The following is a 26,449-nucleotide window of genomic DNA, read 5'->3' on the forward strand; positions in this document are numbered from 1 at the left end:
CAGGCAGGCTTCTGGTGCTCCCTCTCACTAGCAGCACCTTGTTTCACCAACATATTTATTCCTTTCTTCTCTGTCAGGCTGTAAAGTTTCAAAGAACTTGCTGTAGGTACTTTAATTGCTAACATCTGCTTCCAGCCTGCTGGGATCTATTTGGCTTAGTGTTTGCACTAATGAACTTAACACAGGAAAGTAGAAACACTGAAATTTCACTTGAGACACAAAGCTGAGAGGCCAGACTGATAGAGTTGGAAGCTGAGATTTTAATACCGTAAGACCTAGATGTTCCTGAGGCTCGAGTAGTATAAAAAAAATTAAATTATTCATGCAGGAGTTGCTGACAGTGTTCTAGCTATAAACATCTGCTTGCCAGAATTAAATAGTAGGGGAAAGGGCTATAACATGCCACTTAATTGTATGAAGATTGAACCACTCACTTATTTTGCTAATACATATGCAGTCCCAGGATGTATTAGAAGTAATTCTAATGGAGATAGAGACCTTGTGGAAAGTGTTAATGCATCAAAACCCTTTTAGGTTCTCCTCTGTAATACTGCATGCACCCATAACCATAAAGCGTAAGTTTTGTTGTGCTGTAGAGACAGGCTAAACCCTTATTATACAAAAAGAGAGTTAAATAGCTGGATGTTTTTATTTTTTCAGAATATGAAGTCTTGGAGGATTGCTGTTTTCATGCTCACCCAATTCACTTTCTGACAGGAGATGGGCAGACTTGTGCTGAAGCAGCCATGCTGTCACAGACACATAGAAAGAAAACAACCTGGCCTTGTGTTATTGTCACCTGGAAGTTGAGAAGTTCCCAGCTAGTAGTAGGAGGAAGCTTTTGGATGCTGTTCTGAAATCAGCACTGTGTTTGTGTCTTTCTCAGTGACAGCCAAGGCTTTTGCTCTCCGAAGCAGGTGCAACAGTACTCTGCACAGTAAAAAACATCAATGCAAGCAGAGAGAGTGCACTGGAGGGGGGGGGCATTTTTGATATCTGTCAGGCTGGACTAGGCTGAGCCGAGCCAAGACATGATGTTCCTCCAGCTCATTACATTAATTTGCATTAATTTGCAAAGCCACATGACTGAACAGTGTTCAAGGCTACCTTTAGATGTGCCTTCACCATATCCTGACTTCTCTCTTGGTGTCTCTCCTTCTGAGCAGTGTTTTGTGTCACTTCAGCTGACTGGGGCCACATTTTAGTCAAATTAAGTGCTTCTGTGTCTTTGGGGCTGAGTTAATAATTTCCCCAAACCTCTGAGGAACCCACAGAGAGCCAAGACCTGCTTGGAGTCTGCTTAGGTCCAGCACACCCAGAGGGCTGCTAGTGGGGCTAATAAGCCTGAGCCAGTCCTGGGAGTATAAATCAGGAGCGCTGATCTTGTGTTCTGTGGCACTTGCGTAAAGAGATTGTTGAGGCTCCAGAGGTGAAATATTGTGGAGCCAAACAGAGTTTGGTAAGGGCTGTGAATTTGAGCTCAAAGCTGCACAAAAAGCAGCTACAGCTGTTCCCCCTGAAGAGCTGGCCCCTGGAGCCAGGGTGCTGCAGCCGCTTGGTGCTACCTTTTGTAGCAATTCTGGCCCTGAGCTGTTATTTATTGCATGCTGTGGATAATCCACAGCACCTGGGTGTGCTACCTGCAAGGCCTCAACTGTGCTTTTCGGTTGGTTTGATCCATATTTGAAAGGATTTATAAGATGCCTGCAATTGCAGACATAGCAAGTGCCAAGGATTCTTCATGATATGCCCTCCTGGCCCTTTCCACACACATTCCCCAGCCTCACCTTCTAGCCTCACCTTCCCCAGATGCTTCTGCTCAGTGGATACTGGGATCTGAACATCTCTTTATATGGAACAAAATATTTCTACGTGCATACCTAGTGTTTTTAAGCTGGTAGATACCAGAATTGTCTAGGAGTTTTTGTTGGTTGGAATTTAGTGAGCTTTTCACCCACTCTCTTTAGAAGTTTTGACTTTTTGTCCCTTGTCATCCCTTACATACATATCTGTCATAATATGACCAAGGCTCTTTTTTCCCAAAAGAAGGAAATAAAAGTCTAGACATGCTGCATTGTATTGGAAAATTCTGAGGCTGCAGGAAAGGATTGTAGTCTAATGCTCTTGATCATTCAGTTGAACAAGTATAGTATGAAAGTGTTAAATCACTGATTTTCTTAACTTGCAAATACAAGAATTTGGCCTCAGGCAATTAACTGCTGCTTGAGAATGGTGTTGATATGCTGTCATCCCCTCTAGTATTTCAAAAGATTTTTACATTAATATTATATCTGCCCTACAGGTTATTCTAACAAAAGGAAATTTACAGTCTCAGACAAAAAAAAATCTTTCAATGGGTTGTCTCTTTTTCTAATCCTTCTGCCTCTTGACAAAGAGGCTTAGTCAAGTTTTACCTAGCCTGTGTCTTTCTAACAAGTGTTTTAAATATGTATTTTCAAAGGTAATCTTGAGTAAATACAGCTAGTTAATAAAGTTAAAAAAAATGTTCTTTCTTTAATGGGAAACTTCAGAGAGCTAATTTGTATCTGAATGCCCTCTAGATATTCTTTTCCCTGAGCTCCAGGAGAGCCTCTTCTGCCAGAGGCTTGACTGAATTCCTCTTGGACTCTTCATGCCTGTCATCTGCAGAGTCCAACAGGTGCAACTGCCTCCATCCATAAAAATTTCAATTGCAGGTTGTCTCCTCTGTTCTAAACAACAGTGAGAAATTTGATCCTAAATTTGTGATGTCATTTTGCACTGATCTTGTGGAACCAGAAGTGTCAAGCTCAGTGTTAAATCAAGAATTTGTAGATTAACAATGAGCGGTCTTTTGTAAATACCCTCAGGCTTTAATTTATAAGACTGTCGGTGCCAGATTTTAATAGAAAGGTCATTGTTAATACATTACTCGTATGTTTGGCCAGAGTTATTTTATCTCTGAATATACATACTATAAAAATATATTGGTGGATAAATGAGACATGGTACTAGTTTGGAATAATTATCTAAACATTTATTTCAAACTAGTGACAGCTCAAATCTTTAGCTTTTCTTAGCAATGCAATTAAGCAATGCACATGTGATAAAATAACTGTTGGGTCTAATTTAGCTACCAGGGAGTGATTTTCTTTGTTCCTTTTTATTTTATTTGAGACAGGTTTTCTACTGTTCTCAGTGGAGAGACTCATGGGGTTCTTGTTCAAAGGATCCATGTTTTTTCTTGGAAAGAAGCAAGACAACTGTTTTTCATCTTTTTAATATTTGCTCCTTTTGTACTGGACTTCTATGGCTCAACTTTCATTGTATTAATATGCTAAATAATAAGAAACCTTTATATATGTGTTAGTTTTAAATTGTTCAATTATTACGGATATTGACCTGGTTTCTTTTGCCTTTTTGGATCCGAGTTTGACTTGAGCTGTTAAGCTATGATTCTGTGGAAATAAGTCTGAGTTTCTCATAATTTCAATTTCAGATGTTTTAGGGAATGCCAAACATAGATTGCACAATCATGCAGTCTGAGTATTAATCTTATGCTTAATTGGAGAAATATTTCCAAGCATTCCTTGAGGATTGTAGGGAAGTCTGTTTCATGTTTCTTAAAGAAGTACTAAAGTAATTGTTTAAAAGTCTTAATTTTAGATCTTAATGTTTGCTGCGTCAAATGTGATTAGAGATTTCTTAATATCATATTGTTAATTTACAGCTGTTCTTCTACTCAACTCCACTTCTACTCAACTATTCAAATTTTGATTTGAACTCCGAGTTCAGACCAAATTTTTGGTTGAATTGTGTCTGCTACAATTTTCAAACCCCCACTCATAAAAAAGTGTCAGTGTTCCAAATTCACAGCAGAATATTATATTACTTTGGTTAAGATATATGCTATAAATGGATATTAATTACTAATGAAGTTGAAGAGCAATAAAAAGTTACTACTTCATTGATGGAAAGTTAGAGGAATATTTGGCTCTTTGTCATCAGTTCTTTTTGAAATGGAACTGTAATTTTCCCTGGTGGTAGGCAAGCTCATATTCCTTGAAAAGGAACTCCTAAAGGCTTGTGAAGTGCTCGGAGTCCCACAGAGATGATATACACGTGTCTTGTCACAGCTGTAGGCAGTATTAGCTGGAGTCATTCTGAGCTATTGCTTTTTTCCATTCTTCAGGATACAATGCATAATAAGACAAGTTGCTGTGTTCATTTGTGATGATATATAATTCTTGATTATATTAATCTGCAAAGCTCTTGACACTTTTTCCTGTGGTGTCCTCGTGCCTTAGCTTGGCTGCTAGGATTTGGAAAGGTGGGCGGCTGGGTGGGGAAAGAACCAATTGGAGAGTTGGCCTGGGAGGGTTGTGGTTAATGGGTCATACTGTACCTGGTGGCCAGTAGGTGACACATGGAGTCTGCAGGATTCTGGTCTAGCACTGCCCTGCTCATAATCTCTAGCAATGGCCTGAGGTAGGTGACATAAGGCACTCTCAGGTTTGCAGTGACAGCAGACTGGGGGCCCAGTGGCTGTGCTGGGGAGAAGGGCTTGTGGGAGCCTCATTAATTAAGCAGAGACAAATACCAAGTCCTGCAACCATGGAAAAGAAGCGTCTCTGGCAAAAACACAGTGTAGGAACAGAGGGGCTGCAGGAAGCAAGCTCTATGGAAAAGGCCCCCGAGGTGCTGTCAGGTGCTAGGAGAGGCTGTGCCATCTCCATCCTAGGAGTTTTTCAAATTTGGATTAGGCAAAAGCCTGAGGAACATAATCTGGCCTCATGGCCAGGCAGAGGTTCATGCCTCTCAAGAATTTCATTCTTGTTGACCCAAAGATGTCCAATTCCTGGGGTTCGAAATGAGCCGCAGGAAGGAGCTGTGTCCAAACACGCCATCCTTCCAGAGGATCTGAAAAAGACTTCAGAACCTTTGGAGGGATGTTCTTTGGAATCAGGCAGAGGTTGGACTTAAGACACCTCCTCAGGTCCTTTTCAACCTGAAACACCTCATTCTGTAATGCTATGACTAATTATTTATTCAGTTTCAGATTTGAATTTGAATTTTGCCTTTACAACTTAACTTGCATGTCTAAAATGCTACATGCTCAGTCTGCTCTATCACAAATTCAACTAACGCTTGTTCTGTGTGCATTTAATGTTCCATTAAAAAAAAAAATCTGGGCCTTTACCAAGCTCACATTTCAAAAATAATTGTTATATAACCAGTGTGATTCGCATCTCTGTGCTTGTTACTGGTTTCTTTTGTGTAAACTTGCCACATGATTAATGTGTCTTTTTGTTTCAACAGAGGGAGAATATATCAAGATGTTCATGCGAGGCCGACCAATCACAATGTTCATTCCTTCTGATGTAGAAAACTATGATGATATTAGGACAGAGCTGCCTCCTGAAAAGTTAAAACTGGAGTGGGTGTATCCTTAATACCAATAACTACTCACTGTTCCCTTTTTGTCTTGTCTTGCATTTTTCCCTTTTGGAATCCAGTCTTGTCTTTTCTCTGTTAAGAGGTAAAAATTAAAAGGTGAAAGAAAATGTTCAAATTAATATAACAATGGAAATGGTTTGTAACTCCTGTATAGTACAACTTTAAATGGAAGACTACATAGGTACAGAAATACTGTACTTTTTCTTTGTTTGTTTTGCTGTTGACACTAATTATAATTTATTAACTGATTTATATTTAGTGCAAAAGAAAGCATCTTTGGAAAGTTACAGAATTTGAAAAATGTCCTCCTTTACCTCCCACTATATTAATGTAGGCTTTGCTTCATGAATAGTTTGTTTTCAGCTATGGAAGATGTTGAGTTTGTGTCCTTTCGTATGAAGTGAGGATTGGAGAAGCAGCCACCCTTTGCATTGCTCCTGTATTTCAGCTCCAAAATGAAACAGTTAATTTCTTGGAACCTAGTTTGTATTAAATGCACTAAATTCTGAAGAACTGAGTAGGTGTGTCGCTGATGAAAATTCTCCAAGTTTACTAGATCAGCCATTAAGTTCATTTTAAGAGATGTGCTTTTGCACATGTTTGGGTTTTCCTGTCTCCCTCCCATCTCTGCAGATTTTCCCAGTAAGCTGTGATTGTGTAAGTAACTTTCTTCGTACTTCAGTAAAATAAAATGTCAAGTCAGCTCTTGAGTTGTTGTAGTAATCTGAAGTTTGATACTCTGACGTTGCTGAAAGCAGGAAGATTTTTTTTAGCAATGTTGATGATACGCTGCCATATGTCAGGAAGAAAGTTTCGGATTAAAGTCCGACTGGAAGGAAAACAGAGTTTTTATACATGCTTTGTAAAACTGTGATACCCAATTTTCCAACCATCACAGCTCTTGGTTGCTGATGCTGGTACTCATGACTGTGGAGTGAATTGAGTCAGTCAGTGATCTGGCTGAAATGTAACCTCTTTTTGTGAAGTTAATTTTCAAGCAGGACCAATATGTTAGTTTGTTTTGCCTCACAAACATGCAAGGACTGGAACTGGCATAGTGGAGGAACATCAGCTCGACTTTTCCAGCATCAGTGAGCTGTTTGGACTGATGAAAACTGATCATGAAATCACACCCTCAGTTAAGTAGGTGCAAATCCCAGTGTGGACACATTTAATGTCCAAGAACCTTAAGTTCAGGTTAAACCAGTCGGCTGCTGAGGTCTAATGAAAGTTAAATAAATCTAGTTGAAAGAAACTGTCCATATGTTTTGGAATCTGTCAAGGGAAACATCATCCCAAATCAGACCACTATATTTTTGAGTGCAGGGTATCTTTTAGATGGAAAGGTGAAGAAAATGAGGAAAAGGCAGTAAAATTTATGAGGACTAAATATTGGTCTCTATGAATTTGTTCAGTTTGGAAAATGCAGCAGCAGCAGACGTTCTGCTTTATGCTTAGGTTTAGCAAGGGGAACAAATCTGCAAGGCAGCTGTGTCTTGCAAATATGATGGCAAACTGAACCCTGTACACCTTATTAAAAGGTCATGGGGACAATGATTTACTGAGTATTTTACTAATGTCAGTATTTTACTGATGTCACCTGAAAGCTCTACTGAGTGTTGAATAGTTCCATTCATAGGTTTTGTTTTGAATTCTTCTAATTCTCCTGCCTTCTGGATGATTTTTTAAATTGGGTTTTCCTTTGTTATTACTCTTTTGGAACATGCTGGTCAACTATGACCAACTGCAAGGAAACAACAGGCAGATTATTGGGGTGGGTTTTTTTGGTTTATTGGTTCATTTGGGAGGTGACAGGGATCTCCTTTTTAGATGTTTCCTTTCGATTTATTCAGCTCCTGATACTCTGTACTGTAGATTCAAATAGGGAAACTTTGCTTTTGTCTACCTTGCAGATGATTGTCATTTGAAGAAATGCCAAAGCTGCTTGACAAGGTAAAGCCTTGGGGGAGTCTGAGCTTTTGACTGTGTCTGGTTCCTGAGTGATGTCATTTAAGCTGAATAATTTAGTTTGAGTATCCCTGCTTTGTACTGCAATCTTCGCTACTGCACTTTAAAACTGGTTAAAGCATATCTGACATTCCTAGTAATAGCAAAATTGGCTTATTTAGTAGCTTCAGAGGTCACAGTCAGTGCAGCTTTTGACAGTGACTTTGTAGATTCTTTCTCCCAGTGTATAGGAGCTCAGTTTCAGGAGGGTATTTCAGACTCCATTTTATGAGATTATTTTTAGCAGTAGTGCTCTTCTTTCTAAGAATAATTGAAGACAGTGGTAAATATACTGCTGAAATCTGGTATATGATAGATCACTTTTCATGGAGGGTAGTAGCTATTTTTAGCCAGTTAAAACAAACAAACAAGCAAAAAGCCCCCAAAACTTAAACATATTGAATGTTGTGACAAAACAGTCCTTGTAATTGGTAAGAAATAATCACAATATCAAGGCAACTATCTCTCAATTTCCCAGGTTTAATAGTCAGTTTCACTGAAATATTAACATTGAAATTCAGTGGAAATCAAGCGTCAAAGTTGTGTCACCCCTTCTTCTGAAGAGACACAGTCAATTATTGCATTAACTGTGTTGCACTGTATGTGCTGCTTTGTTCTGCATGTGTGGAGCAGGAAAGAAATGCTGTGGAACAACAGCCCCTCTTTTTTTCACTCAAGATAATCTGGGATGGAGAATGAAGAAAGCAAAAAAAATTGTTCCACAAAACAGGTGGTTCCTTTTACGTTTTTGTAAAAAATGTGCTTATAGAAAATGCAGTCACTCTTTGGTACTTTATTTTGTAGGAGGCATAAAAGAAAGGATGGTACTGAGAAAATGTAATTTTTTTTTTTTTCTCACAGCTCACGAATGTCAGAGCTCAGCAGTGGGTGCCAAAGTATTTAGCTCTAGCTTGGCTAAGCATGGAGGACTTCTGCTTTAGCAAGACATGTTTGTGTAAATCGTTAATACTCTTCTAGGATGATTGTTCAAAGATGTCAATCTTACTAAATCCTTATCAATACATTCCCTATTGTGTACAGCAGATGAGCAAAATCTGCCTCTCTCCTCTGAGAAGGTATTTAAAATAGCTTTCTTAATGCTTTAGGATAGAAAAAATATTTTCATTGGTTTGTAGCCCATTGCTTTTGAAAGTTCAGTTGTTTGGTTTGTTATTTTTTTATAAAAGGCCATTCTGGGGGTTTCTTTTAGTTCCATGAGTGTTTAAAAGAAGAAAATCGAGTGGGGAAGTAAATAGTAATGGAGGAGAAGCAGAGGCATCCTTTTTTTCTGCCCTCAGCATTGTGTTGTACCAGCATTGCTCTGGATATTGTTGGTTTAGCAAGCCAGTGAATAATCTCTGCTTCAGAGAGCAGACCTTTGTGTTCTTCCCTGCTAAAGGGAAGGGAGCAAGATATGGATCTGTTTTGTTTTCCACACTCCAAAGGGATTTAGTTAACAGCTGAATGCAGTGTCTCTCTTTGAACTATTGTTTAGCTACAGCATGTGTTTAGTTTTGCAAGTGTTCCTCTGGTCTGGTGGCACTGCAGAAGAAGAAGGATAGTGGGGTAGTGTAGTGGGGTGTTTTTGGGGGTCCTGTGCTATTTTTGATAGAAAGGTGGCCCTTTTTCATGGAGAATAGAGATTAGGAGATACCAGTTTAGATAGTCCCAAACCTGAACTACTGCACCTGCCTTCATTTATGAGAAAGGGCCATCTTCATCTATCCAGCTTTCTCCACATGGGCCTTTCACTTCCTTTTATTTACCTTATTAACCAGAATCTGAAGCTGGAATCCTTTAGCTGAAGTTGCTTAATGTGTTTCCCATCTTTTTCTTGCTGTTGCAGGTGTATTACTTGGCAGTGAAGTGGAAAGCTTTCTAAAGTGCATGACATAACAGGAAAATAATATTTTTGGGGCTACACAGTTAGATGTTAAAGTCTGAGTTATGATGTTAATTGTTCCTGGTGACCCAGGGAACTGAAATATAGGCAGGCAGCCACATTAATAGTCTAGAGGAGGAGAACTGCACCTGTTCCATAGAAATAACGAGTTGTAATAACATTTGATCAGTGCCAACCAAAGCTCGTCCACAGTGTGTAAAACTTCTGAATGTCATTAGGATCTGTGCATATTCCTACAGAAAACATGCCTTTTACATATTTTGGGTAGATTTGGATAGAATATTTTTCACTGTGTAAATTCCTTTTAAGTTTGGTTTGTTTAAAGAATACTCTTAAAACAGTGTAAAGAAATATTTCTTGAACTTGGCAGCTGCTGTGCAGAAGCTTGCTTTTTTTTATAGGGCATTAGGAATTGTTTTAAAAGGCCAAATGAAAGCAACACTCTGCTGCCCAACCTGCTGATACACGGCTCTGCTGCTGTAAAAAAAATGTTAAATTAGAATAGCGAGTCCTGCTGTTACCTAATGAAATTTCACATGAAAAATTTGACAATACTGCCTTTGCTTTACTTCTACCGTATTTTATTTTTAACATCAGTCATCATCATTTCTTGAGGAATTTGTGTTCATGAAGTGCAGATGTATGGGGTTTTTTTAAATTTCTTTTTAAATTGTATTAGTGAAATCATGCTGTAGTTCCAGAGGGAAAACTTAAAGAGCATTTGCTGATATGAGAGGCCCCCCAGGAATTCTTTAAGGGAACAAAATAAAAAAAAGTTGGTTGGGTTTTTTCTGGTTTTCAGTGATTATGAAATCCTTGACTGAAAAAAAAATACAGATATGGGTATCGTGGAAGAGACTGTCGAGCCAATGTTTACCTCCTTCCTACTGGAGAAATTGTCTATTTCATAGCCTCAGTGGTGGTACTATTTAACTATGAGGAGAGAACCCAGCGGCACTACTTGGGTCACACAGACTGTGTTAAATGGTTAGTATGCAACATTTGCATGTAAGTGTGTGGGTAATAATGCAGAAATATTTCTTTTCCTCTCCTGCTATATGTACAAAGTAATTAATGTCAACATAGTTGTAGTTATTTCCTGTTTTACCAACCACAGTAGATTTCACTGTAGTAAACACAGCACAAACAAATGATGTCGGAGCAGTCCATGCTAGCTTAGGATGTCTGGTTTAAATGTAAAACAAGGGAATAGGTATACAATCTAAGAGTGCCAGATTGAAGAAAGGATCTTTGCATAAATTATTCCAAATAGTTGTCCCAGAAATTAAAAATTGTTTTTAGCCTGACTATAAATCAGTTGTTTACAGGCAGTATGGCAAAAGTGCAATCTTAAAGGAGAACTAGAAAACCGTGTCAAAAAATGAGCAGTCATACTCTCATTTTGTAAAAGATGCACGATCCAAGTATAAAGAGAGTCAGGAAACTCAGAAAGATGTTTGCAAAAAAAAAAAAAAAAAAAAAAAACTAGAGAAGGAAAATTGAAGCCATTGTCATTGTGTCAGGCAGTTACAGAATTTGCTAGGTCAGTGTGAAGAGTAGTGCACAAAATGTAATGGTGAACATAAACTCTCTACTGTACAGTACCTGACTGGAGAAAATTTGACATCTAAAGCTCTTTTCTCCTGTCTGTGTAATTGCTTCCTGTGGGAGGAATGCTGCCAGTTTGTGTTCTTCACTTTCATTCAGAAAATTGAACTGAACTGTAAATTTTTTTGGTGTCTGTCATTATGATCTCTTCAGGTTTGCCCTGGCCCCCTTTATTCTTTCAATGGCTTTCTTCACTGTTGCAGTTTTACAGAGAAAGCAATTAAGAATATAGATTAAAACATCCCAAGAACTGAGAGGATGTATTCTCTAAAATCTGTTTTTCCACATGAGCTTCAAAGCAAAATGTGATGAGCAAGGGCACATTTTACTTCCACTAGTCGTGCACCACACTTCATTAGTACAATTACATCAGTAACTCATTTCAAGTGGTGGTAATCCCTGACTCCTGGGTGCACAGGCAAGCCCTCAGCCAACTTTTCTGCCTTTTTTCCCTTGGGTTCGTGACATCTCTAGGTTTAGGCATAAAATACACCATAGTGTTTATAAATATGGCACATAACTATGTGTAGGATGTTCATTATGGGACAATGTAGATTTTGTTACAGTGGACTCCCAGTGCAGTGCAAACCTGAGATGTGTCAGGGCACATGTGGAGATGACTCTACTAGCACTCCTGGTCATGTGTCAGCAAGCAGTCAATACAGTGCGGAATGAAATATCTGATGAGAAACGTTCAAGTTGTCTCCTTAGAAGTGGGATTTAGGATCATAAGTGTCTTCATGGGCTTTTGTTGAGAAAAAAATTAAAAAATTACAAAACACCTCTCAATTTTGAAGACGTATGACAGCAAAAGCAAGTCATATTTCTGTCTGTCTTAGTCTTGCAGTTCATCCAGACAAAATTAGAATTGCAACAGGACAGTTAGCTGGAGTGGATAAAGATGGAAGGGTAAGTAATAGAGCTGTTGAGCAGTAGTATCTTGTTTTGAAAATCAGGAAAAAGTGTTTTGGGGTTTTTTAATCATCACCTTCTGTCTGCAGTTTATATTAAGCACTGCATTACTGAGATATTTTGAGTTTCTCAGGTAACAGCCTGTATCTCTAGCAAAAGACAGTAACAATGAAACACTCAACCATACATTAAAAAGAGCAGAAGCTCATAAAGTCCCATATCTGCAAGCAAACATGAAGCTTGTACTTGATTTATAAGGCCACATCATTTCTGTTGTATTTCTCTTCTCCCAAGGGAGAGCAAATCCCCAGTTCTATGGGTCAGTATAATCGTAAGGCTTCATGGAAGAGGAAATCAGCTTTGAGAATTCATGGAAAGTATGCCAAACTTTCCTATAAACTTGCTCATTTGAGAGCAAGTATATTTAAGTGCTGCTCTACACCTCTTAGCATAATTCTGTCAGAATTTGAATAATTGGATTATTTTCATGAAGTTATAGACAGAGAGGGGGAAGAAAGACAGATGCTATAAAGTGTAGAAGCCTGTTTAATATAACTTTTCAGATATTCAACTTAATTTTTTATATTTTGTAAGAAGTTTATATGGGGGGGGGTTTATGCATTATTTCCACTGAGCATTTTCTGAATCTTGTTAGAGCTGGTTGGTTTGTTGTATCATCAGTGCAAAGATTTGTCACTTTCAGTGGTGAATACTGTCCTCAAGCCAAGTTAATTTGTGATTGTTTCTAAGCTAGTGTGGGATAGTAGTTGTATGAATTATAACCATGGACATTTTCATTGAGTGGTTGGTGGTGGTGAAGAGGCTCAGTGCACCAGGGTTTGTTTCTTTTCTTTTTTTCCTAATTTATATATATCAGCCCAGACTTGATCATTAGTTTCAGTTGTTGCATAATAGTGCTAGTCTGAGGTCTGAAATGCAAGATGACTCTTCCATTATTTGTTCATGTCCTTGAATTGGTTAAAGTATTTTCACAACTACCAAATGCCACTTTGCTGCCTCAATGGCACTGCTGCCACGTTGGTAGCCCAGACATAAGGAACACCATTGCCTTGACTCTCCCCTTTAGACTTTGAGGATGGTGCCCAGCAACATCACCAGCACAAGTCACCCTGCATTTACTCTGCATTAGCAATTCAGGCAGCAGCTGCCTCTCAGAGCGCGGCGCCGGCCCGTGGTGCTTTGCCTGCTGTGACCCGTTTGTGCCATTGCTTTTCCACGCAGCCCCTGCAGCCCCATGTTAGAGTGTGGGACTCGGTGAGCCTAACGACGCTGCAGGTGATCGGCCTCGGCACCTTTGAGCGCGGAGTGGGCTGCTTGGATTTTTCCAAAGCGGTAAGATGGGCACGGTGCCTTGGCGTGTTCCACGGGACGTGGCCAATCCTATGGAAATGGGAAGAAAATCTCAGAAGATTCTCCATGTGGTTATCTAACTGATATCTTTCGGTATTAAGAGTGTGTCACTAAAGTTTCTGTATACTTTATAAAAGCAGCTGACAGCTGGGGAAGCAGGAAATGGCACATGTAAAATTGTGGTACCAAACCAGCACGGTAAATAAATAGCAGGCAAAAAAAAGGTAACTAGAAATTGAAGTCTACACTGGGTTTGGTGGTTTGCTTTTATTTGTGAGGAGCTTGGTTCTTTTTGTTTTGATGTTAAAAACATATTTGTTAGTGAGGTTTGTGAAGACAAATTTTAGTGAGTTCTCATAGGAGGGTTTTTGCTTTCAGAGCTGGAGTAGGTTTTTGTCCACCAACAGGAAATTTAAAAAAAAAGAAACCTCACATTATCTTGTACTATTTTTTCCTGAGGAATAGCTTGTTCACTTTTTGCCTCTTCTTTTACATAGAAAATAAATAGGGGTCTTTGTTACTGGACCCATAGAATTTATCAGGAAAAATTGATAGCACATGTAGATGCACTACTTGGCATTCAGAAAGTTCTCATTTTAAACTTGGAAATGGGTTGGGGTTTTGATTTTTTTTTTTTAATATGGGCATATTTTAGTCTTTAAGCTGCCACTGCATTTTTGCCAAAAGACTGAGACATATCAGACCTCCTGAAAACCCAGGCTGGATTCTTGCATTCCACCAAGAAGAATTAATATATGTAAAAAAACAGAAAATGCAGAAAAACAATGTCCGCAGTATTTTGCTAATAGAGGAATAGATTTACAGGACAGCTGAGATGGGAAGGGATGTCTGGATATCACCTCATGCACTGTCCTGCTTACAGCAGGTTCTGTCAGAGCAAGCTGCTCAGGCTGTGGTCCAGCTGGCTTCTGGGAATCTCTAAGAATGGAAACTCAGCAGTGTCTCTGGGTGACCTGTTGAAAAGAAATTCCTGCACTCTCTTGCTGCAGTTTCACTTAGCAATTGGAAGAAAGAAAGCAATTGAAAGAAATTTTATAGCATTGAAATGTTGCTATGTTAGATATAGTACGTTTTGTGTTTCAGTAAATAATGTGAAAGGAGTACTGGCATTCCTGTCACTTCAACATATCTATGAAATTTACATACTTGGAGATCTTTTTCAGTGTGAATAAGAATGCATCCCATCATTTTAAAAGCAAAACCAAAAAACCCAGGGAATTTTTGAGGACTGGATTTTAGTTTTTATTGATTCTGCTTTGCAGCTGAAACTGAATTCGATTCCTTATTACAGTCTCACATGATTGCTCGCTAGACTGAAACAGTTTATGTGCAATAGTTAGAACTGTGTTTTTACCACAGAATTTATTAACCAAGAGCTGTGTACATAGCCAATGCTGTCTTCATGGTTTCTTCCCACCTAATAATTCGCACGTATATTTGCATATTACCAGTCAGAATAGTGCTTGGGAACTTTAGCCACATCTATTTTCACAATTTGTTAGAGAATGAAGTGCGAGAATCAACTTTATGATAATTAAAGTCTCCTCTAAATCTTTCTACAAATGTCCTTGGAACAGGTGGTTTGTGCAAGTATGCATTGCTGGGAATAAGTATGGTTTCGTTTTAAGATTTTTTTCACTGTTCCTTTAATTGCATGTAGCCATATATTTAACATTTTTTTGTAAAATTGTTCAAAATAAGTGGTCATTTAATGCTGTAGGTGCTGCTCTACCTCCTCTATAAGCACTGTTTTGTTCAGAAAGTGTTACCTTGGCTGCAGTTTTACCAACTACATGATGGAACTGCTGGTACTTTATGACCCATAAGGAAAAAACAATGCTTACAGAATCTAATAATGTAGTTGTGTGTACATGATGGTGGCATTTAGGAAAAAACCACAAGTGGAGCTGTGTGTCTGTCCTCTGAGACCTGAGGAAAAACGAAATATTTGTAAGAATATCAAAAGAAATCTCTTTGCTGTCAGCATGAAATTGAAAACAAAGAGAAAAAAAAAAAAACACAAACAAAAAAACTAGCATAAAAGCAAACAAAACCAGAGTAAAGACTTGGTAAGATACTTCTAAAGCTTTCCTAGAATGTTATTTGAAACATGATGCTTTTTTATGAGACTATACAAAAATCTATCTCTTGTCTTTAAGAAAGAAAAAAGGGAAAATTCCCTATATATATATTGAGGTTGTAATTACTTTTAAAGTACTTGGTTGATTTATATTTGTGCCTCCATGGATTTTTTAAAATACCTCTGTCTGCCCTGTTCCTAAAATGGGTATGAGAGTACTTTGTCAGTACTTTTTTTTTTTTTTTTCCTTTTTTTCCTTTAGGATTCTGGTACTCATTTGTGTGTAATTGATGACTCTAACGAGCATATGCTTACTGTGTGGGATTGGCAGAGGAAATCAAAAATAGCAGAGATAAAGGTAATTTTTGCACATGAACATTCTGAAATACAAGTGGTTTTATTCCCATAAATACAAGTTTGTGAGACACACTTTTGATCTTACTTTGGAAGCTGCAACTGTGTAATACTGCTGGCTTATTTAAGGGTTCTACAGAAATGTATTGTTAACTTGTTTACTGGAAGCGGTTTGAATATTGAAGGGTTTGGAATTGCATTTTACTCATCCTTAAAAGGCAATGCAAATAAAGCAATTGTCTAATGGTTTCTTAATTAAAAAAAAATCTTGGAAACTTTAGGAAACTAAAAGTGATGATTCAGTCTGTAGTTGTTTAAAAAAATAAAATACTTTTAAACATTCCATATTTCAATTTTGTCTGAATCATATTCTGATTATTGATTCTCAGTATGTGTCTCTTCTCATTTGAAGTCCTAAGTACTTTTGTGGATTGCAGTCATGTCTGCTTTTCTGTTTCTTTTTGAAACTTTACAAATTTCAGAGCAGTAAGATATTTTTCAGAGGTGTTGCACTCAGTGCTCATGTAAAGCTGATTTCACTGGGAACACCCAATCCTTTGTGTTATCCAGTATCAAGCAAGCAAATATTTCATGCATGTGGAACTGAATATTTGTCTATTTTTATAAATCATGCTCCACAAGCATATATGTCTATATCATTAAGAACTTGCCATTTCAGGTAACAAAATCATGTTGCTTTGACCTGTTTTCTCTAGATTATGTTGACCAATACTAACTGTATTCAACAAGTTTTAATTTAATTCTATAACAGTATTTTCATTTCCTTTTTGATATTTTATGTGAAACTATTTGGCATATGCCTTGTATTTCCTGTTCACTGACATTATGTTTTGACTGTTTTTGTACTCAGGGGAGTTCCTTGGTGTATCAGAATTGGCTAAAAATTATTTGGCAGGGACAGCTTGCCCTTCAGAACTTACTCACATCTAGGACTTGGTCTTACAGTATCTTAAGCACCTTCCATGGTAGATGGTGTGATCAGAGTTGCATCCCTTGTGCTGGGATTCAAAACAAAAGCTGTTTCTTAACTGAACTCCATTAAGGTCTTCAGTCCTTAAATTCCAAATTATTTTTTTGACATAGCAGATTTGCTCGTGTGAAAACTCTCTGAGAAACATAATTCAATAAATATGGCCATGAACAAAAATTTTAAAAAAGAAGATTGTTTTTTAAAGTAAGCTGAAAGTTGTGATGTAGGAAAAGTTGCTGTCAAAGATGTGGTTTAACAGCACTCTTATGTATAGATCACAGAACAGCTAGGGTTGGAAGGCACCAGTGGAGATCATCTGTCCAACCCCCAAGCCAAAGCAGGTTCACCTAGAACAGGTTTTACAGGATCATGGCCAGGGGGGTGTTCAGTACCTCCAGAGAAGGAGACTCCACAACCTCTCTGGCCGCCTGTTTTGAAATCCTGCAGAAATAAATGCATTTACTTTCTTGTTTTGTAGTCACTGCCTGCAGGAGATTGGAACTGTCTTAAAAGACAGTTTGGTTGAGTATACATTACAAGTTAAGTAAATTACCACTCAGTTTGTTATGTTTATAAAAATCTGTTGGTAAAGGATGAAATACTTTAAGATGTTATTAATTCAGTAAAAGTACATGCAGCCAGTAAAAATACAAAGGTGAGACTCTATTTCAAAGCTTTGAGTTATGCAGGCTTCTCTTTTTCTTCTTTGTTAGGAGGAAAGGAAAGCAAAGAACCCAAAAGAATTTTTACAGAATTTCAAAAAGAGAATGATGGATATAATCCTACAATATTATCGTTGTCTTACATGACTCTGTCACAGCTTTTTTATCCAGAATAGCAGTCTGTGTAAAAAGCAGGGTTTTCAATTCAAAAAAGTGTCTTTTATACAATATTCATTTTCTTTGGCAGAAGTCTTAGCTATTTGAGAGAGCAGAAGCTTTTTGTGATTCAAAAGGGAGTGCAAAACCCTAACTTGTGTACTAAAGTTTAATAAAGATCTATTATGTATGTGAAAATATATAAAATTTTATGTGCAATCATTCAGATAGCTGACTTAGCACAGAACTCTTTAAAAAACTTCCAAGCATATGATTAGCTACCTAGTTTTAAATATGTCAGTTCTAAAACTTGGGGGTTTACCTGTGTTTCTAGTAGTTAATGTCCTATCTGAATAAATATTTTTTTCTGTTATTATTTCAGACTACAAATGAAGTTGTTCTTGCTGTAGAATTCCATCCCACTGATGCAAATACCATAATAACATGTGGCAAATCTCATATATTTTTCTGGACCTGGAGCGGCAATTCATTATCAAGGAAGCAAGGGATATTTGGGGTAATAATATCTTGATATCAGGACAGTTTTAAATCAGTGGAAATCACATTTTCTGTAAATTTGCTTCATTGTTACCATGTACTGTCTGATCAGAGAGGTAAACATACAAAAAAAGGCTAAATTCTGCTTATGTATATGCAGGGTGTAAGAGTGTTGTAGATGCATTATTCTAATGATGTAACAAGTAATTATCCCTTCCTCTTGCTTATTTTGTTTCAGAAATATGAGAAACCCAAATTTGTTCAGTGTTTGGCGTTCTTGGGAAATGGTGATGTGCTCACTGGAGACTCAGGTGGGATAATACTTATATGGGGCAAAACTACTGTAGAAGCTACTCCAGGAAAAGGAGCTAAAGGTAGGACATGTTCAGGGTTAATCACAGTTTTTACATAGTCTGTAGAAGACAAATGTAAAGGATGGCATTAGGGAAGGAATAGAGAAATAGGCCTGACGCAGAGCATACCCTTCCTGTCAGTAACAGCTGGTACTAAAGTCCTGCAAGTCCTGTGAACTTGCTGACTTAAGAGCAGTCTGGAATTTCTCTATAATTAATGAGACTGTGCATTAAATGAATGAAAACTACTTTATCTGAATGTTTTGCATTAAAAAAAAAATGTGGTTAATCAGCTTTCCTTTGATCTGGTGATTTGAAAAAGGCTGGAGGATCAGTTTCAGGATTCTGCAGGCTGCCTTTGCCTCTTAAGGCTTACGTTGCACCATGCTTAGTCTCAGAGGAATTCCATTAAGTGGTGGAGCTGACATTAATAGGACTTGTATGTGGAGTACAATTACCATGCTTAGTTGTAGCAGTTACATCAATAACAGTTTCTGGTTTAGCAGACCCTCAAGTCTTGATATACTTAAAAAAAAAAACCCTTTGAAATTTGAAATTGAACTAACTCTGTAGAACAAAGCTTTTGTAAAAAAGAAAGGAAAATTATTTGTTACTCAACATATGCAGACCTGGCACAGTTGAGCCCTCATAAATTCAATGATAATTCATTTTATTTGGCAGCTATTTCAAACACTCTGGTTTAAATTGGTATGCCAGGAAAACATTCATGTAAAAAGTACATTTTTAACAGTTAGTCTGATTTTGTAGGTAAATCTTTTTCTCATCTTTCAAGCTAACTGCAATGGAAAAGTAATTCAACATACTATCTGATATTAAATTTTTAATTTCATGTGCAAAAATAACCTTTTTCCAGTATATTTTATTAGCAAATAAAATATTTATTTACATTGGCTTAACTAAAGGTAGAGATTTTAGTTGGCTTATCACATTAGATTGGTCACAGGACTTGATCTCATACTCTCTTTCACAGTGAGAGCACACTGATTTGCACTGACTTGAGCCATAGGCAGAGTCAGCAAAGTTCAGCTCATAGGTGGGTGCTGTTCCACTTTTTGTGATTGCTATTTGAAAATATGCAGCACCAGAATCTTGCTTTGTTTGGATTTTTTAAATTACTTTCCAACAGTAGTTCTTTTGATGTGAACCCAATGAGGATGCAAAAGGCCTCTTTTTCTACCCTTGTTTAATTTTCTCATCTTCTTCATTCTTCCAAGTATTTTCCTTTGAGTAGACTGCTGTCTTGATAGATGCCAAATGCTGGTTGTACTATTTTTATGTGTGGCAGCATCCAGTTTTAGATATTAGGTTCATACATCCTGGAAACGTTGCTATAAATAATTGGCCTTTTATTCCCAAAAGACTGTAGACAACAAATCTTCTGGTTTCTTTTAATAAAGTAGCTTTACTTCTTTTCTAACAATGACTTGCTAAATATTTTTTTACTCTAAAAGACAGTTTCTCTTGTATCTGCAAAAACTATGTTCCTTTGGAAAGCAGGGAAATGAAAGCATTCTATCAATTGTAGGTTTTGGTTTTTGCCTTCACATTTTGTAGGGCAATCAATCTAAAAAACTTTTTCTTCAGAAAGGCAGGTCCTTTGTTTTATCTTTTTATCCTGTAAGAAAACACTACCACCTTGTGTTTGCAATACTGACAGCCCAAATGTAATTATTATTATATACTTCCTTTATTCTTCTGCCTAAAGGCAAAGCTTCTCATAAACCACAGGTAAAAAAATGAGTAGTGTTCTTTCTTATTTTCTTTTTTGTGCTTATAGGAGTATATCAGATAAGCAAACAAATCAAAGCTCATGATGGCAGTGTGTTCACACTCTGTCAAATGAGGAATGGAATGCTGCTAACTGGAGGTGGGAAAGACCGAAAGATCATCCTGTGGGATCATGATTTGAATCCTGAAAGGGAAATTGAGGTAAGAAAGCAAGAGTGACAAGGAAATTGCCTTGAACAAGGTATTGGCTAGTAAGATAGAGCCTTCCCAACCCTGGGCAGGGGAAGTTAGGATGAAGGAATACCTTCTGGTTGCTGTTTTTTAAGTGGATTACAATGTTTTATTATAAAAGTGTTTAAATTTTAGCCTATAAATGAGCCTATATGAGGCTTCAGTTCTCCTGTGTTTAAATTGAACAGAGAAGTTAAGGGTTTTCTTTCTTCAAAACACTTCCTTAGTTGTTTGGGGTTTTTTTAGTTCATCCTTTGTTTGAGGATATTCTTTAGTATTGCCTGTGTTTTTAGAAGTTTGCCTCTCTGGAGAAAGACAATGTCACCAGCATTTGAGGGGTTTAGTAGAATGTTTGACATAAGGTAAACAAGGGGTATAATACATATGGGAATTCTGTAATAATTAATTATTAATAAGCTATGACGAGGAACTTCTTATATATTTTCCTAAACCAGGGGTTCAGTGAATATGTCTGTTCTTTGTGATTTAGCAATATGGCAGTGCTAGGTCAATTGGGATGAATTGGAAGAGGTCATGTATTTTGGATTTTAAAAACTTGGGTTTTCCCTTACCTTGAAATAACGTGTTCTCCTTAAACAGTTCTTTAAACACTGGTTTACTCCACTTATCTATTGTCCATTTATAGCAGCAATTTTTTCTAAACACTTATGTAAGTTCAGTCTAGAATTTGTTACTGCCTTGAATCTAATACTGACATTTAGAAAACATGGCAGAGAAGGTAACCACTGACTATCATATACAATTCTTAGGCTTAACTAACACACTCTATTCATATCAGTGTCTGTTTTCCTTTTGTTAATGATGTTATGTTAAAGCTAATTTTTACATTACCAAAGTCCTGACAGATTGATTTTTCTATCTTATGTTATGCTATCACTTAATATTAGTGTATTTTCTCAAATAAAATAATTTAGAAAACAAACAGTTGCACACTGTAAAAAAAAAAAAAAGCAGTGTATTAGAATTCAAGCCTGCAATAAGCAAAGTCATTGTAATTCAGAATCATTGCTAACATAAGGCATATGAACATTTAGGCTCATCAGGAAACGTTAAGAAAATCAGGAAGCATCTACTGTGTGGTACAAATTTTTCTTGGTTTTCAAAACGTGTTTTGGAAAGTAAATAGTAACTGTGTATTATTCCTTTCCTTATAAGATGAGTTGTAAGGCTGTGGGAGTGCATTTGTTGAGTGAATTTCATGCTTAAAAGCTATGTAATTTAATTTGTATTTTTTTTCTATTGAAGTTATTAAAATGATATAATTGTGATTGTCTTGGAATAAGATCTTGTATGCCTGTACTGAACAAATAGATGCGGGAGGTTACAGGTCAAGCCCTGATCGAGGTTACAATAATTGGATTGTTCCTTTTTAAAGGGAGAACTCCGGTTCTGATACTGTCACTGTGCTCTATTTGTGGCCTCCAAAATGAGGCACCTATCAAGATGCCTGATGTGATTTGACAGATGTTCCTTTTCCCAGGTTCCTGACCAGTATGGAACAATCAGAGCAGTAGCAGAAGGAAAAGCTGATCAGTTTTTAGTGGGTACTTCGCGAAACTTTGTTTTGAGGGGAACATTTAACGATGGTTTCGTAGTAGAGGTACAGGTGAGCATAATTTGTTTTTTTGAAGTATAACCCAAATATATAAAGGTTTTCTCTGCTGGTGTGTAATTTTAAGAATTTTAATTTTATTAATTGTTAAATCATGTGTGGTTTCTTTCTAGGGTCATACAGACGAACTCTGGGGACTGGCATCTCATCCTTTCAAAGACTTATTTTTAACATGTGCCCAAGATAGGCAAGTTTGTATGTGGAACTCTGTGGACCACACACTGGAATGGACCAGACTGCTAGATGTATGTCAACCCTTTAAATTAAATATAAAGCTAGAAAATAGGTCAAAGCATTTAATTTCTGAAACATTCTTGTTCCACCTGATTGCAAGCAAAAATCCTGCAGTTATGCTTTTAAAAACAGCTATCTGAAGCTTTGATAAACTTAGCAAGGTTCATCAGACATTGTGTAATGGTTACCAGTGCTTGATGTTATTTTCACAAGCCAAATTGAATAAGTCTTAGTCCTTTATTCTTGTTACAGTTGGTTTTTTTTTTGCCTGTTATTCAAACAATCTGAAGAGGGTATTATGAGGGTTTGGCTTTAGATGTCCTTTCCTTACAGTCGTTAATTTCGTAGCTTGGCTAGTTCTCTGCTAATATCCAAGCAAAATTATTTTTTACACAGAAATGTCGACCTTTTACTCACAAGGTGTTCTTGCAGTGTATGTCACTGATACTCTGGCAGAAGAGCTGGGGGTTAACATGCTGCTAAGCGATGGGTTTTTCCTGTGTCTGCTCAGCTCAGACTTTTAGGATAGCTTTGGTCTAAGGAGAGGTCTTGGGCCCTCAGGATGCAGACGGGGCAGTAACGTGTCTGTGCCTCCCCATACAGGAGCCCGGGCACTGTGCAGATTTCCATCCCAGCGGAGCAGTGGTCGCCATAGGAACCCACTCGGGCAGGTAAACACCTTCCAGCTGAGCTGTGATGACAGAAAGCCTAAAGGAGACATTTCATACAGTGCACCTTATAATTGGAGTTCATTTGCTTTTTATTCTTTTTGTTTGAGGTTATGGAGCCTAAAAAGCATGGCAGGAGGGGGCAGAGCATCTTATATGTGTTAGACAAAGACAGAAGAATTGTTTGGTTGTTGTTAGGCTGGTTTGGTTTTTTTAGGATTAAATGTTAAATGAAAGCTCAGATCTTGATTTATTATTCTTTTAAAACTAATTTTTGGCAGGGGTTTCCATGAGTACTCCTCACTGTCTGTTCCAAGTATCATATATTTCAATGTTATGTGCATGTTACCTTCCTTTTTAAGACAGATAGAATACAGATCAAACATACTTGCAGCCTTTTAAACTGAGGTGGATAGGCAAGTGAACAGACTGATATTTTGATTTTTGTGTAAGACAGAGTTCGGCATAGCACACTGCTGCACTGAAGTGATACTGAACCGTTCCTATTCTTCCTGAAGTCATTGTGCCTTTGCAAGCTGTCAAAGCACAAATGGAGTCTTTTTAACTTGTGCTTCTTACAGTGGGAGATGGCATCTTCTCCCAGGAAGGGAGTATCAATGTTCCAATTAAAAGAAAAAACAGGTTGTTCATAGCATTAGAAGTTGAGAGGGGCACATATTAAATCTACTAGCATTTTTGTTCTGTTTTTCAGTTATACCTCGTGGTTGATGACGTGATGATAAAATAATGCCTGGTGCATGTAAGAAAATTGCGAATATTTTTATGTGTTTAATTTGCCAACTAGAAATTTTTTTTTACCTAACCTCATGTCTAAAAACCATTTGAAGTTTGGTTTTCGGAAACTGCTGAGCATATGCAACACCCTTAAAATTTCCTGGAAAAATGAAATGCTAAATATTTTTAGCGAGTTTCCTCCAAGGTGAAGATGCAGTGTGCACTAAATTCATTAGGCATACTATCAGGCTACAAAACCAAGTTTACCTTCTAGTAAAAGCCTTGCTGAGCTCTTTTATATTTGATTACCATGTTGAACCTTTCCACCTTAAAATTATAAACATTAAATTGAATGAAGGTTTCTCTCTTCATTAAACACAGCAGAATATACAGGCCTAAGAGTACTTTAAACAGATTAAAAGGGAAAGAATGGCAGGCTATGTTACTTCAGAGTTTTTAGATGTTTTTGAACTTATGTTAAAGCACAGTCAAGGCACGTTGCATGACCAAAGCATTCAGTCTGTTGCTTGCTTTTGGTTGACTTTTTTTTTTTTCCCCTCTCCTGGAGCATTTAGTGTTATGTTTTAAGTTTGGCACATTCAGTTTAAATTCTTATTTTTAATTTACTTGAGGCAATGAGTTTATACTGTGTTCAAGAAGTTGATGATGATGGCCTTGGGGTTTTTTGGGGTTTTTTTTACCCTCAGTAAAAAGAATTTTTAAGCAGTTATATTTTCACCATTATATTTTAGTGTGTTCTGAAATTGTATAGTTCAATGATGGGTTTGAGATATACAAATGAAACTGAGTTGAAATGAGACCTGGTAAGTGTATAAGTGGATGAGAAATAAATGGAGTTGAGTCAAGATAAACAAAACAGTTTTAAAATTACTGCCTATGCAGCAGCATCATGCAGTTCTTTCTGTGCCAGAAAATCTGGTCCAAGGGAGTTATTTCCCAAGGAATGAGGGCTGTATCATATATCTCGATTAACATAAGAAAAAATAATCTCAAACCCATAACAAATATTTTAATAATGTGATTCAAAGCCTAAAAATCTTAAAGCAAATATTAAATGAGACTAATCTGTTTAGAACTCAGTAAACCCAAACCTTGCGTGTGTCTGTTCTAGTGCTGCTCAGCTTTCAGCACAGAGGTGAGTAAGACAGGGACAAGGAATGGAGCACTAAGAAAGCTGGGTTTGTTGGTTAATGTTGAGACATCAAAAGAAAACTGAATTTTGTCCCTTTTTTCCCATTCTTGTCTGATTTTTTATTGTGGTGTGTGTCTTTTATCAGGCCAAACATCATGCTTTTGGTGGGTTTTTCACATATCACTTCCCATGATAAATATTTAAGTATCATTTCCCCTTTTGGGCTGCCTACAAAGGGTCTACTGCAGGTTTTGCTACCACTTCCTTAAATACCTGCTGTGGATCTGATCATCAGTTGTTTGGCAGTACTAATTCTTTGTATGGATCCTGCTGCTTGCTGAAAAGGCACAGCTGGAAAACTAAAAAAGTTTTTTTTGAGGCAATTTTCAGATCCTTTTGCCATGCTTCCAGTGGTACTATTTGCAGGGAATTAGATCTTTCTGTGACTAATCATGTAGAATATCTTGAATACTAAGCATAGGAGTAATTAAAGGCACTGTGGAAAAAAAGACTAACAAGATTCTAGCAAAAGTGTTAATATTGGTAAGAAAACTGAAGGCTGAAGGGCAAGGTTAGTGTAAGGCAGAGCCACAAGGAAATAAATCAGGCAATAGAGCTACACATTACCTGTTTTCCACTGGTTCTGTCTGTCTTGCACACAGGTTATTCAGCAGTCCATGCCATGTGGGGTAGGGGGTTTTCTATGTGTATTTTGTTTAATTTCTTTCATGTGGCATTCTAACCACAAGCTGGTTTAAGCCATTGGGACCAGACTGCTTTCCAGATGCCTAGCTGTTGGACACTGGTTGAGCACGAGCTGGAATCTCATCTCCACCCATAGAAAGCAATGTGTGATGTTGTACCTGGAGTTCATTTTACAGCTTTGTTGTGGAATAAATGGTCCTAGGTTTAGCAATGTTCCACTGAGTTCGCTGCAAGACAGAGGGTGGAATTCCCTTGCTCATTTCCGCAGTGTTTGAACTTGCCATTAGGGATAAAAACCTGCCTGTGGCATTTGTTCATGGCTGTGAGAGCTGAAGTTTGGAGCAAAGTTAAATTCTGAGTACAGCTCCAATGTATTAAGCCATATTGACACCTTCTGTTTTCATGATCTGTGTGTAGGAATACATATTTTTTTAAATGGTCGTTGTCTCTGTGTTGCTAATGTTCAGTATATTTAGGAGTTGGGTGGGCATCAGACCCGTTGAAAAATGCTTAGTTTCTGCCCATCTTGCACATCTTGCTCTCAGTGGCCATTTTGGTCTGTGTGCCAGTGAGTTTTTGTAAGCATCTCACAAGTGTCTCATAAATAATAAACTGCAGGTTAAAAGTCATTGTTAAAGAATAAAAAATGTAATTAATTACCTTAGCTATAAATCATCCAAGCAAGAAATATAAAATAAAATGCTAGGTTATGAACCGTCAAATTCTAGTGAATGGTTGGTTATTCCTTCTTACTTTAATAAAATTATTCATAGAGTTGAAAAGGATTGAGAGAAGAATACCAAGCTAGAATAGAATTTGTGTTTACAATGAGTACAGAAATGTTTTCCACTTACATCTACTACTTCTATTTTTTTTAACTTTGCTTTATAAAAATTGAAAGATCAGGTTTTTAAATCAAAACTTATCTTCAAAATAGGAAAGTAGAATGAAATTCAGCTTAAGGCTTAATGATGATAAGATGCAGTCAT

General features: G+C 37.3%; 1 protein-coding gene across 4 annotated transcripts in view; it reads left to right on the plus strand.

Annotated features, from left to right (window-relative positions):
• Positions 1-26,449, plus strand: part of EML4 (EMAP like 4) — a 146,346-nt gene that overhangs the window by 104,683 nt on the left and 15,214 nt on the right. For all 4 annotated transcript variants that reach the window (XM_053938095.1, XM_053938094.1, XM_053938097.1 and 1 more), the window contains 11 exons: positions 5,299-5,422; positions 10,184-10,333; positions 11,794-11,863; positions 13,109-13,219; positions 15,601-15,696; positions 17,884-18,018; positions 18,238-18,373; positions 20,151-20,302; positions 21,834-21,959; positions 22,079-22,210; positions 22,803-22,870. In XM_053938095.1, coding sequence (XP_053794070.1) covers positions 5,299-5,422; positions 10,184-10,333; positions 11,794-11,863; positions 13,109-13,219; positions 15,601-15,696; positions 17,884-18,018; positions 18,238-18,373; positions 20,151-20,302; positions 21,834-21,959; positions 22,079-22,210; positions 22,803-22,870 — 1,300 coding nt within the window. The remainder of the gene's footprint in view (positions 1-5,298; positions 5,423-10,183; positions 10,334-11,793; positions 11,864-13,108; positions 13,220-15,600; positions 15,697-17,883; positions 18,019-18,237; positions 18,374-20,150; positions 20,303-21,833; positions 21,960-22,078; positions 22,211-22,802; positions 22,871-26,449) is intronic.

This window comes from Vidua chalybeata, chromosome 3, assembly GCF_026979565.1.
Source record: "Vidua chalybeata isolate OUT-0048 chromosome 3, bVidCha1 merged haplotype, whole genome shotgun sequence".
In the NCBI taxonomy this organism is placed as follows: Eukaryota; Metazoa; Chordata; class Aves; order Passeriformes; family Viduidae; genus Vidua; species Vidua chalybeata.